The sequence below is a fragment of the Diceros bicornis genome, chromosome 19 (genome assembly GCF_020826845.1).
Source record: "Diceros bicornis minor isolate mBicDic1 chromosome 19, mDicBic1.mat.cur, whole genome shotgun sequence".
Taxonomy (NCBI): Eukaryota; Metazoa; Chordata; class Mammalia; order Perissodactyla; family Rhinocerotidae; genus Diceros; species Diceros bicornis.
Genome location: NC_080758.1, coordinates 46,453,718 through 46,466,862, shown reverse-complemented (window position 1 = coordinate 46,466,862; position 13,145 = coordinate 46,453,718). Strand labels below are relative to the sequence as shown.

The following is a 13,145-nucleotide window of genomic DNA, read 5'->3' as shown; positions in this document are numbered from 1 at the left end:
GAAGCACCTTATTTTGGTACCAAGCTTTGTAGTTTACAAAAGGCTTTCATGTCCTTTATCTCCTTCAATCATCAAACAGCCCTGGACAGCAGGTATTCCAGTCTATGAGGAACACTGAGGGAAGCGATGGTATCTTTTGTGCGCTGCTGCCAAATACTGTTTTATAGGTGTAACAATCTTTCACAACAACAGCACAATCATCAACAAGCAAACTCTGAAGAGTAAACATTGGCCATCGTCACCTCTGACTGTCATGTCAGTGTTGAAATTCACTCCCAGAGACTGGTCGGCCTCAAACCAGACCAGGTGTGGACCCCCGGAGCCAGGGGGTCTTCTGCACCAGCCTCCTCTCTTTGGACAGCACTTGCCTCATGCAGGCCAGGGGTGCTGCCCACACCGTGGCAGGTGGCATCCCCTAGGGGGTACTCACAGGGCCCTGTTCCCATTCTAGGTGAAGCCCCTCATTTTCTTCCTGCTGGTAAGCAGCACTAGATTCCTCCTTAGAAAACGCCTCCCCGCCCTCTGGCCGCTGATTGTGTGGCTTCCACTGGCCTGGGGTCTTCCAGGAGTAAACAGCTTAGTGCCTGCCCTCGAAAGGGTCTACTCCAACAGGTACGATGAACGTCTAACTCAGTCTTTGAGAAATAACTTGACTCTTAAATTAATATAAAATAAACCAATCCCAAACAAGCTTCTCAGCCTCAGAGTGTGATCACAGGCTGTGAGCAGTGATCTTCGAACACAACCCTAGTAACCGCGCCCATCCCGCTCCATCAGCTGCAACAGACCCAGGAAAGCACAGGAGGCCCACTGCTCCACTCCCTACGAGGAGCCACTGTCTGTCTCCGCAGTAAAGGGTTGATTCTTAATCACTGACGGAACACACTTTGAAAAACTGTTACGGCTAGAAAGAAAAGAAAAAAGCCTTCCACAACTCGCACCCTCCCGACGCTTGTTAACATAGTGATTTTGGCTTAAATTCATGTGGGTTGAAATAGTTGCTTTAGTTATGAAAAGGACATGGGCACCCAGCGGGCCTGAAGGGCAGTGATGCAAGATTTATGGGCTGGATCAAGGAACCCAAATTTCTAGAATTAACTGCATCCCTTGAAGAGTTTCAGAAACATTATCAAGGACCTTTAAATGTTACAGGTTTGGGCCGGCCCCATGGCTTAGCGGTTAAGTGCGCGCGCTCCGCTGCTGGCGGCCCGGGTTCAGATCCCGGGCGCGTGCCGACGCACCGCTTCTCCGGCCATGCCGAGGCCGCGTCCCACATACAGCAACTAGAAGGATGTGCAGCTATGACATACAACTATCTACTGGGGCTTTGGGGGAAAAAATAAATGAATAAATAAAACTAAATGTTACAGGTTTGCATCACTGGTCGCTTTCTGTGAGTGCGTGTGTGTGCATGCCTGCGTGTTTCCCATGCTTGATGGGTCTGTGTGAAAGGAGCCATGGGAGCAGCTTGAAGACATAATCATATTAGTGAGGTTTTACACTTGGAGAGGTCAGGGTAGTTTGTTTTGATCTTAAGCCTGGCCCAGGGGACTTGGTGACCATTTTAATTCAGTTGCCAATCCTTCCAGGGACATCTAATAGGCAGCAAGCCTCCCAGATCCCTCCGCCCTGCTGCAATCAAGAAACCTCAAGGCTGATTATGTTGCACACACATCAAGCAGGTGCTTGAGATCATAAGAGATGAAGAGGCCTTACCTGCTGATGCAGTAGAAAGCAATGAGCCGGAATAAATCCGCAAAACTGATTCCTGAGCCTTCCAAGGAAAAGGCTGGAAAAGAGAGATTTCGGAAAGCAGCTGAGTGTTCCCGAGTGCGTCCTGGGAAAAGAAAGGCCCTCCAATGCTGTGTGCTGCATGCGCAGGGCCATCTCTGTGCTCTCAAACTACTGTGCGGCTTATCCAAACCAGCTGAGGAGGATGTATGTCAGCCAGAAACAGGCCAGTAAAGAGTCGATGGCCCAGAAGTTCAGCCCCTGACTCATTCTGAGCACATGCTCCAGTGCTTGGTAAACAGACCAGCGCAGACTCAAATTGCACAACTACCTTTTTTTAAACTTTAGAACACAAAGTTGGGCGGGGGTCAAGGGGCCAGTCTGGCTGGAGTGAGACGCCATCAGCACATGGCGGGGCTTAGGCAACACCAAGGCCCCTACTGCCGTAGACTTTCCTAGGATGGACCTCCTGGGTCACAGTCATCTTTGCCAAAACAGGCCACGTCTGGCAAAGACACAAGGCAGAGGGAGCACAAAGTTCGGAGGATAACACAAGGTTCCCAGTAATCAGCTTTTGGTTAAATTCAGTATGAAAGATTCTAAAACCCATTTACTTAGGGTGCCCCCACCCACCACGGCCACTGCCAAGTGCACAAGCTTCCTAACGAGAAGAGATGTTCTGGCAAGGTGGTGTGCCATTTTGCACATCTTCCAAATGGTGGAAGAGTGAGTGGTTTGACTTCAAATACTCATGTATTTGCCAGTCCCTCCTCATGCCATCCTGGCTGAAATGTCATTCCTGTAGTCATTCTTCCACAAACATTCCACATATCCTCAGCTTTGTGAAGATTTCCTCAATCAGATGAGTTTTTCTCCCTTTTGTAACATTGCATATCCTCATTTATTTTGCTTGTTATTTGCTTATGTTATATTATTTTGCTTATTTAGTATTTCCGTAGCACTCCAAAACACATCTGTGCCTCCACACATATACCATGATAGACACACACACACGCAAATAAAAACACACACACACGTGTGCATCACAATTTAGTGAGTTAAGTAGAAGGAAACCCATTTGGGGCAGGTTAATTTCTTTAAGCCATGGTTTTCTCATCTGTAAAATGGACAGTAATACTTTCCTTGTCTCCCAGAGGGGCAGTAGTGGGAACTGAAATTTTAAAAAATGGAGTAATTTATGTAAAAGAAGTCTATACAAATATGAGGTGGTATATAAATACCACATTAAACCACACTGTCCAGATGTTATGACAAAATATCTATATGTTTTTATAGTAAGTCCTTCCTCTCTCAATCCACCTCATTTTGTAGGGAAGACAGGCCCTGGCTGGGAAGGGGCCATCATGGTAGGACCAAGGCCTGTGGTGACTAGTAATAGCCAGGTTAATGCTTTGCTCAGATTAGCTCTTTCAACCACTTTAATTCCCCTGGAAAGGAACAGGGAAGTGATAGAGGTCTTGACAAAATAGGGAGGGAAAACCTTCAGCCAGGAAGGACCTAAGATGAACACTAAGAAAGCTTTCAAGTACAAACACTAACTGAACTTACTGTAGGAGGGGAAGGAAGGGGCTTCCAGCCTGTCTTATCATGGTTAACTCTGGATATTAGAAGGGATTTGAAAACCAGTTAGATCTATCACTTCTTGTCTAGCAGACTTTCAAAAGCCAAACTCAGCACTGCCTTTTTTCACTTAATATTTAACTCACTATTTTTAAAACAGTGGGTTTGAACTCTATTTTCTGATGACCTCCTAATGTAAATAAAGTGGTGCGAATCATTCACCACGTTCAAGTAAATGCTCGTGTGTCTTTGCACGTGAAAGTTGTTCCCTGGCATCAGCGACCTTGTGAGAGCTAGAAGAAACACATCACAGGACCCGAGTGTACAGGTGAGCCTGAGGCTGCTCACAAAGAGGCTGGCAGCTTTCACTTCTGCTGGAAACGTCTCCTGTAGACTCAGTGAAAGGCCATTTGGCTCAGTGACACTAGGAACTCCGGGCTGAGCATAATCCATATCTGCCCGTCAACTGATCTCAATACCTTCAATTTCTTCAAATGCAGGGACTGAGGCTTGCTTAGGTCCAAATCAAGAAGCAAATGAGAACCCTGCTTTCAGTCTTGCTATTGAGACAGTCGATGGGCTTCCATATTCACCTCTCTCGGCCTTCACACCTCAGCTTGCTAACCTGTGATTTTGATGGAGCCTTCCCCTTTGGAGTGCAGATCTGTCTTCTGATCCTTTCTTGGGGGCTGGCAGTACATCAGAACTGTGTGTTCCATTTTTTATTTAAAACTTATCCTCCCAAGACTTCACATTTCCAATGACCAAGGAAGAGCAGAAAGAAAACCAACGCTATTGAACACTACTCTCCCTTTAAAATTTCAGCCAGTTAATTTTTTCAAAGGGCTGGATTCTGCCTCTGATTAGCTCCATTTTGTAGAAGACTGAACAGTGACTGCCTGGAGGGAACATGTCTGCTCAAGAATTATTCAGGAAGATGTGCACACACATGTTTTAGCATTAGAGCCCATTAAAAGGCTTGATCGCTGCAGCTTGCCCTGCAGCTTAGTCATCAGCAAACCTGGGAACCAAATCCATGCTCTACTTAACTGGGAAGGGGCGAGGAAGGCAACCTCTATTAGGCCCCTGCCCTATGCCAAGCAGTAGTCTGCACACTTTGCACACAGGCTGTTTAACTAAACTGTTAACAACTCTCTGAGGTTACTATCACCCCATTATACAGATAAGAAAACCAAGGCTCTTAGAAGAGGTTACCTGCCCAGTCATTAAATAAGTAAGTGACAGGACCAGGACTTACACCCACGTCTGTCTGTCTTAAAGAGCAGGCTCTTTCCACTTCCACTTGCTCAGGAGACCCGTGGCCCTCAAGTCAACCAGGACCTAACCATCCAGTGACCACTTACTGTATGTGCTTTCCTTTATGGCAAATTCCTTGAGGGGGGCTCCAAATTCACAGGGCAGGCGAAGTGAGATGACTTTCTTCTGCATTTTGGTGGATTTACGAACCAGGAAGATCTAGCGGAGGGAAAAGAAATTGAAGCTTATGAAACATCGAGAAGGTTGGAACCTGGGCATATGATTTCCCACACACCCAACATCCATGAACCCCCTTCATAGCTAAACTGCAAGGCTCAACACAGGACAGTCCACTGCTGAGAAAGGGACGATCAGCGAGCATGCCAGACACCTTCCTGTGATAACTGGCCTCAAAAGAACCCGACTTTCCCTTGACAGAACCTTCTCCGTGAGGCTAAGAGCTCCCTTGGTCTGCAGAAGCGTTTTCAGTTTGGTGATTGTTTTACTGCTAGCGTTACGTGTTCTCTAGCCAGTGTCTTATATGGGCATTCTGGTTGATGAAACCTAGATTCTAAACACAGGTAACATGCCTAAACCATAGGTGGTGAATTGGGAGTTCATTGTCTAATTTGGCTCATGAGTGTATTTATGATAGAAAATTGAATTTGTTGCCAACAGTGAAAAAGCAGAAATTTTTGTTTTTCACATTAAAATGTGAATTTCCAACTTCTCTTGGAAAGTGGGATGATATGGCAAGACCAGACATGGCAACAATCTGCTGGAGCCCGAGAATGGCTGCTCTGTTCGGGAGGTGGGTAGGTGTGCTCTGAGGTTCGCCATAGGCAACACTGAGGCTGGCAGTCCATTTACTCCTGACTGACCTCACTTTCCAACAATTCCCTCCAGGTTCTATCGTCTTCAGACACGTGCTTTAAACCAGCCCAACTCCCAGTGCAGATCTCAGGACACCATTCTGGCCTTTGTTGCTGAAGAGGCAAGTATGCCATGGACTGCTCTGCATTGCACAACTCCAGGGGGCGCCATTTACCTGGACCACCAATCAAATGGTGCTCCCTGGAGTGTGCAGTGTGGTGGCCTGGCTGAGTTCTGTTCCCTTCTGTAGTACATGACCCTTCTCCAAGCAGCCTATCCTGTCCTGTTTCTTTACTCCTCCTCTTTCCTCTACATTTGGACACGGTACTCTCCACTCCCTACTGTTCTTTATTTTTTGCACCTAATCTTCACTTCTCTCTGTATGTCCAGTCAATAGCTCCTAACTATTTTTGGGAGGGTTGGGGGTTGTTGGAATTGGGTGTCTGGTAAGGAGTAAAACAGAGATACCTTTGAGTTCTCTTTTTTCCCAGCACTCTTGGGGAGGCAGCCATGAGATTCATCTAGTAGCCAGTTCTGGGAGTCGATGCCTCTGGGACACCCTAAAACTGAAGCAGATGCTTCCTATGTACTATCTGATGAGTAAAAGCCCAAAGCACTGCTGGGAGGCAGCTGTTGGTTGGTGGAAAAGAAGTATCATTCCCTTATGCCATGGGGCTCTCCTTGAGCCATGGGGGACAGGGAGAGCAGAGCACAACCTCTAGGCTTATTTCCTGCATGTGTGCAGCCTTGGATCAGGGGTCAGGAAAGTATGGCCTGCAGACCAAATCCGTCCTGCCACCTATTTTTGTAAATAAAGCTTTATTATAACAAAGCCATGCTCATTCATTTAGGTATACTGTCGATGGCTGCAACTGCACTACAAAGCCGAGGTGAGTAGACCTGACAAAGACTGTATGACCCACAAAGCCAAAAATATTTACACTCTGGCTCTGTACAGAAACAGTTTGCAGACCCATGTCTTAGCTTATAGAATGATTAAGGGTAGTGGCACGCCAGACCCATGCCACCACGGCTGGGCTTTCAAATCTCCCTTCCTCTCACACCTGCTTTTCCTTCTCTTCAGCGTTCTTGCTCCTCCTGGTGCATCTTGGCCGCTTCTGATCCATGTTGCTCCTGTCCTCACCCTGCCCTCAGCCTACCCATCCCGTCAGGACAGTCCTGTTCAGGGATCAAGCAGGTGGACAGAGAGAACATCCCGCCTGACTTGTTCCCCACCCGGTCTCAGCAGGAACGGACATGCCGGCACCAGGAGGGAAGGCGGGCAGGGAAGGGAACTGTTGCCTAGCAACAGGACAATGTCCCTCTTCAGGTTTTTTGCAGAAATGCAGGAGCAGACAACTCAACTTCCAAAAACTGGGGTCCTCATCATACAGACCCAAACTAGAGGCAACCACTTGGCATGCTAGTCAAGGAATTCCTCACAAAGATGATCAAATACTGCGCCTGTCACCCTGAGCATGTTCCAACAGAGGTGTCAGTGCTGTCTGTTTCTGTCATATGAGAAACAAAGACTCACTTACTTATAAGTCAAAACGTGATAACAGACAGGCTCCGACTGATAGGAAACTCAGAAGTTTATTTTTGTGCTCAAATGTTACGAAATTCCTCAGCCAGCTACTAATGGAATTTTGTCCTTGCCTCTCCATATATTTCTTAGTTACTATTTATTGTAGTGTTGTTTCAAGTCTTATTTTATCTGTAATTTCTTGTATTTATCCTTTTTTTGGAAAGAGACACTGTACACAAGCACTGTCCAATAGAACTTTGAGGAATCAGATTTTTAATTTAATTTTATTTAATTAATGTAAATTTAAATAGCCACATGGAGCAAGTGGCTACCACGTTGGACAGCACAGGATATATCACTCATTGAATAATAATTTTTGAGGAACTTCTATAGAGTCATGAAGTGGTCTCGATTAAGAGACTGGTCTTGGGTAGCAGTAGCTGAAGAAACCGAATTGGACTTTGATCCATGTAGAAAGCCACTGAGAAAGCCCAAGGAAAAGAGGATTATATCAGTAGTCACAGAAGACAAGTCTGTGGACATAGCACTTTTGAAGGCTGGGTCTCAAGCTGGAGAGCTGGGCCCCGGCAGGGTTCCCAGGCTCAGAATGAAAGGAAAACAGCAGGGGGAACTGAGGACCCCACAACCAGCCTCATGCTCAATGTTGAGTCGCAAGAAGTCAGGCCCAGGGCCTTTGGCCAGCAGCCCCTCCTCATTACCAGATGCCCTGTTATCCTGCTGAGCCCCGAACCTCCCAGGATAACCAAGCAGATGAAGACAGAAAGACAAATTGTGACGGGCTCTTTTCCTTGGAGCTGCCTCCATACTTGCCAGAATTTCCCTGCATTGCAACCCAGGTACACAGTGGGAACAGGCTGAGAGAACTTTCTGTAACTCCAAGTCTTTCTCTTTAAGAAAGCAGCAGCCCTGCCTGCCTCAACCTGTTTCCCTGTGGCTCTGAGTCTTACCCCCGGAGGCTGGGACTGTAGGACTTCTGCTGCCTCCTCCTCACTCAGACTCAGCTGCAGCCATATGGGGTGGGTGTGGAGAAGCCGGTCCAAAATGCTGAGCCTGTTGGAGAGGCTGTCATAGCCAGAGTCCCGGGGGCAGGGCTTCACATCCTTTTCCTCGGAATAGCCATCGTCCTTGTGTCTTACCATGCTAGGAGAAAGAGAATTGGCAGGGGTCAAACGTCTGCAGCACAATTTCCCTAACAAGGATACCACCCTACAACCTCATAAGCTAGACCTATCATAGCACATAGCCAAGCTTGTCATCCCACCTCGTTGTCTTGCCCCCCAGACTGAAAGCTTTCTGAGGGCAGACACCACGTTATATTTCCTTCCATCTCTAATATTAAACAGAGTACTCAACAGTACTCAACAACACTCAACAGACCCAACTTTCTACTTCTAACCCAGTTTTCAAGGTTCTAAACATCCTAAATGCTGTTTAGTCTGTCTCTGGCATTGCACATTTCTTACTTGGAGCATAGAACTGTAAATGCTAAAGTCCCTGTGGTAACGAGGTCCTAAATCTCAGTAGCATATATATCATAAGCATGACCATGGCACACTCTAAAAGCAAAGACAAAACATTCACATTCACACTCAGGCACATTCATTTTGTATGCAAATGAATGGGATTTAATTTCTTTTCACACATCTAGGCATTTTTTTTTTTTCCCTCCAAAAACCCAGTAGATTGTTGTATGTCATAGCTGCACATCCTCCTAGTTGCTGTATGTGGGACGCGGCCTCAGCATGGCCGGAGAAGCGGTGTGTCCGTGCACGCCCGGGATCCGAACCCAGGCGGCCAGCAGCGGAGCGCACGCACTTAACCACTAAGCCACGGGGCTGGCCCCATCTAGGCATTTTTATTACTAATACTTATAATAAAACCTCATAGTTGAATGGTGCCGTGCAATTCATAAAATCATATTAACATTATTCATAATCGCCATGAAGTGGAAATAGCCCAAAGTTCCATCAATTAATGAATGGGTAAATAAAATGTGGTATATCCATACAATGGAATTTTTGGATTAAATGAGTGGTATTTGGAATGAATAGTATTTTCATTATTTTCATGAAGTACTGATCCATGCTACAAAATGGATGAACCTCGAGGACATCATGCTAAGTGAAAGAAGCCAGACACAACATTGTATGATTCCAATTATATGAAATATCTAGATTAGACAAAAATGTAGAGACAGGAAGATTAGTGGCTGCCTGGGACTGGGGAGGGGGGTAAGATGGGCAGTGATTGCTAATGAGTATGAAGTTTCTTTTTGAGGTAATGAAAGTGTTCTGGAATGAGATGTGCTGATGGTTGTACAACTTTGTGAATATACTGAAAACCACTGAACTGTACACTTTAAAGTTTGAATTGTATGACATGTGAATGAAATTTTAATAAAAAAATATATTGACTTCCATCGTCACCTTTGGCACCAACACTAATCCTGTTATTGAGTATTTAATCCCCATTTTACAAAGGAGGAAACTGAGGCCCAAGAAGTTATTGAGCTGTCCAGAGTTATAAATAGCTATGATTTATAGCTATTTATAGCCATTTACCAGCTATAAATAGCTAGTCAGAGCTAGATATTCAAGAGTTCTGGTGTTCATCCAACTTTGCATGTAACAGGTAAGATCATGAGCACAGGATAGCTTCTATCTATGTGGTGTCTACCGTCTACCAGGCCCTTTGCAAACATTCTCTCATTTCCTTCTCACAACGGCCCTGAAAGGCAGGTACTTGGAATCCAGTTTACAAAAAGAGGACTGGGAGGCTCAGACTGCTTGAGGAACTTGCTCAAGGCAAGGACATGCCTCCAGTAAGAGTGAGAGGGTAGAAATTCCAACCACTTTCCATGGCTTTCAAGGAGCTGGTCATCAACACTGGTCCTGGAGCAGCCAGTGGGAACATCAGACCCGACCATTCATGTCCCAAGGTCCAAGTTTAGGTTGGGGTAAGCATGGTCTTCAAACATCTAAACCCAAAAGTGTGGCCTGGATAAGGTCTTCAACATTGAGGAAGACAAAGGATGAAGCTGAATATAAGGTGCGAGTGGATAAACGAGGTGTGCGATTTCCGCGTGGGCCGCTCCACTCCTAAGAAGTCGGACTGAATACAGAAGATGCCAACCGAAGGTCATCATTTTTGGGTGTGCAGACTCAGTAATAACACTCACAATGATAGCACGTGGGCTGGCCCCTCTAAGTTTCCCTTTGCCTCTGCTACAAGTTTCCAGATGGGAGAGTCTGTGCCAAAAAAGAGAAGTTTCTCATTCTGCAAATGCCATTCCAGAGCCTCTGGGTATTTTGAAGTGAATCTTTGCAGCGCTAAGAACAAACTCTTCAAAATGAAGCTGGTGTTAAAATTCCTTTCACGTAAGGTAAACGAGACAACTTTAGAGCAGGGATTCTCAACACTGGCTGCCCATTAGAATCGCCTGGGGAGCTTAAAAATGGTTTGATGGCCAGATTGCATCCCAGATCAAATAAATCAGACACTTTGGGGTAGAATGCAGGCATCAGAATTTTTTAAAGCTCCCCAGGCGGTCCCAACGTGCAGCCAAGTTTACGACCACTGCTTTGGATCAGCGCTTGAGCCTGTGTGAGAAATCTCCTGAGGTTTGTTAAGCCAGATTCCTGGTTTCAGCCCCAGATAGTCTGATTCTGCAGATCTGGGGCAGGCCTGAGACTGCATTTCTAGCAAGCTCTGGGTGACGCTGATGCTGCCACTCTGAGGAGCACTTTGAGGAGCACTTGCTTGAGACCTAAGAGCAAAATGTGCACTTCAACTCAGATCCAATTAGGTGGGTTTTTTTGTGGGGGTGGTGGGGTGGGGTGATGGGTAACATGCCATTGAAAGAATTCTCGGAACCCAAATAAAGAAACATCTCACCCCTGCCATTTCAGGTTGGGGATATTTTACCACGACCGAATTCTATGATCTCTAACGTGGCAGTCCTGACACTCATGTTGACACTTCTTCTTTCCTTAGAAGGGCACTTCCTGACACCTCACTTGTTTCAAGAAGCTAAAAAGCCTTTGTTCTGACAACTGACCTCAGCCTAAAAAGCCAGGGCCCAGACAGGAAGATGGCGAATAAGATTCATGGGGCCTCATAAAGGAGCAACTATAAATTAGATCTTGTCTTTGCAAGTGACTAAGCTCACTAATGCCTTTATTCAGACAACCATCTGAGGTTTGTGGCACATTATTACAGGACAAATTGGCTTTTATCAGGGACAACCTTTAGGAAAGAACTAATGAGGGATATGTCCAACATGCAGTGGATGCTGTTGGTGCCCTGCCCCAGATCCCCTTTACCAGACCAGGTACCCACGCCCCCGCTGCTGTGAGTGTCAGCTGCCCAAGGCTCACAGCCGCCCCCTTCTCCTGGACATGACCAGGAAGTTATGCCCTCCCCTGGGAGCAGGCCCACTGCTAAAGACATACTGACACGGGGTGTAGAGGAGTGGCCTTCTTGCCTCAAGGTGGGGCAACTGTGAGGTGCTAGTCACACTTCAGAGCTCCCTGAGGGATCAGGCTGAGGCTACACATCAGCTGACCCCAAATCTTGGCCCAGTTTCCTCCCTATCCCATCCTGTATCCCTCACTCCTTCACAGGCTGCTCCTGAGAGCCTCTCTCAATCAATCACTGCACAAGAATCCCATCTCAGGCTCTGCTTCCAGGGAATTCGACCCAAGACCCAAGACAGAATCTGATGAGATTAATAGAAACCTGATTTCTAACACAGGCATCCATGTGCAAATATGAGGGAGGGCAAAGAATGAGTGGCTTATAAAAGATAAACCACTGTAACCTAATCCAGGAGATTCTAATGATGACATGGTCACAGTGGGACGGCTGGCACCTGAGACCTGGTGAGCTTTTTTTTTTTTTTTTTTTTGTGAGGAAGATCAGTCCTGGGCTAACATCCATGCCAATCCTCCTCTTTTTGCTGCGGAAGACTGGCCCTGAGCTAACATCCATGCCCATCCTCCTCCACATTATATGGGACACTGCTGCAGCATGGCCTGACAAGCTGTGGGTTGGTGCGCGCCCAGGATCCGAACCCAGGCCGCCAGCAGCGGAGCACGCGCACTTAACTGCTACCCCGCTGGGCCGGCCCTGGTGAGCTCTTTTTGAGCTTTGTCTTTCTAACCTGAAAGTGGTAAATAACAATACCCCACCCCCACCATGTAGAATTAGTGCCATCAAGAATCATGAATGGATGCTAATATCAGTAGATGAAAGACTGTTAGGAAACAGAACATTCGCAGTCTTAAAATATCATCCTGCAGATTACTTATCATGAAGAGGAAAAGGTGCCCAGACAATGGAGAAACCTGGCAGACACCATCTGAACCAGGTGATTGGGGTTAGCGCCTCCCAAAATGAGACACCTGACATCCAGAGCGTCAGATGTGAGGCTCTGAGAAGGTTATAGTATCACCTGGGTCGTCTTCCTGCCCCAAAATGGGTTTAACCTGAATCTACATGGCAGGAAACAGACAAATCCAAATTCAGGGACTTTCTGCAAAACCAGCAGGCTGAATTCTTCGAAAATGTCAGTGTTGGGCTGGCCCTGTGGCTTAGCGGTTGAGTGCACACGCTCCGCTACTGGCAACCCGGGGTTCGGATCTGGGTGCGCACCGACACACCACTTGTCCGGCCATGCTGAGGCGGCGTCCCACATACAGCAAGTAGAAGGATGTGCAACTATGACATACAACTATCTACTGGAGCTTTGGGGAAAAAAAAAAGGAGGAGGATTGGCAATAGATGTTAGCTCAGAGCCAGTCTTCAAAAAAAAAAAAAAAGTCAGTGTCATGGAAGATTTTTAAAAAAAAAGGCTGTGGGATTATTATAGATAAAAGGAAACTAAAGAGATGTGATAACTATAGTGAGTGCATGGAATTGATCACATATGGCATCAGAATAAAAAACAGCAATAAAGAACAATTGGGGGTATTTGAATAAGGGTGTATATTAGATGATATTGTGTAGATGATTAATTTCCTAAACGTGATCATTTTATTATAGTTATGTAGGAAAACGCTCTTGTTCTTAAGAAAAGCATGAGATGCATACTGAAGAATTTAGGGGCAAAGTGAAAATGTTTGAAAGTAAGTGTCAAATGGTCAGTCCTGCACCC

The 13,145-nt window shown here is 46.2% G+C and overlaps 1 protein-coding gene across 5 annotated transcripts in view; it reads right to left on the bottom strand.

Moving 5' to 3' along the window:
• Window positions 1-13,145, bottom strand: part of RIN2 (Ras and Rab interactor 2) — a 214,399-nt gene that overhangs the window by 33,929 nt on the left and 167,325 nt on the right. For 4 of the 5 annotated variants that reach the window (XM_058563310.1, XM_058563312.1, XM_058563313.1 and 1 more), the window contains 3 exons: window positions 7,939-8,131; window positions 4,677-4,788; window positions 1,717-1,789 (listed from right to left, as the gene is read on the bottom strand). In XM_058563310.1, coding sequence (XP_058419293.1) covers window positions 1,717-1,789; window positions 4,677-4,788; window positions 7,939-8,131 — 378 coding nt within the window. Of the gene's footprint in view, window positions 1-1,716; window positions 1,790-4,676; window positions 4,789-5,910; window positions 6,021-7,938; window positions 8,132-13,145 lie in introns of those variants that run through there. The other variant, XM_058563314.1, reaches the window with a different exon arrangement.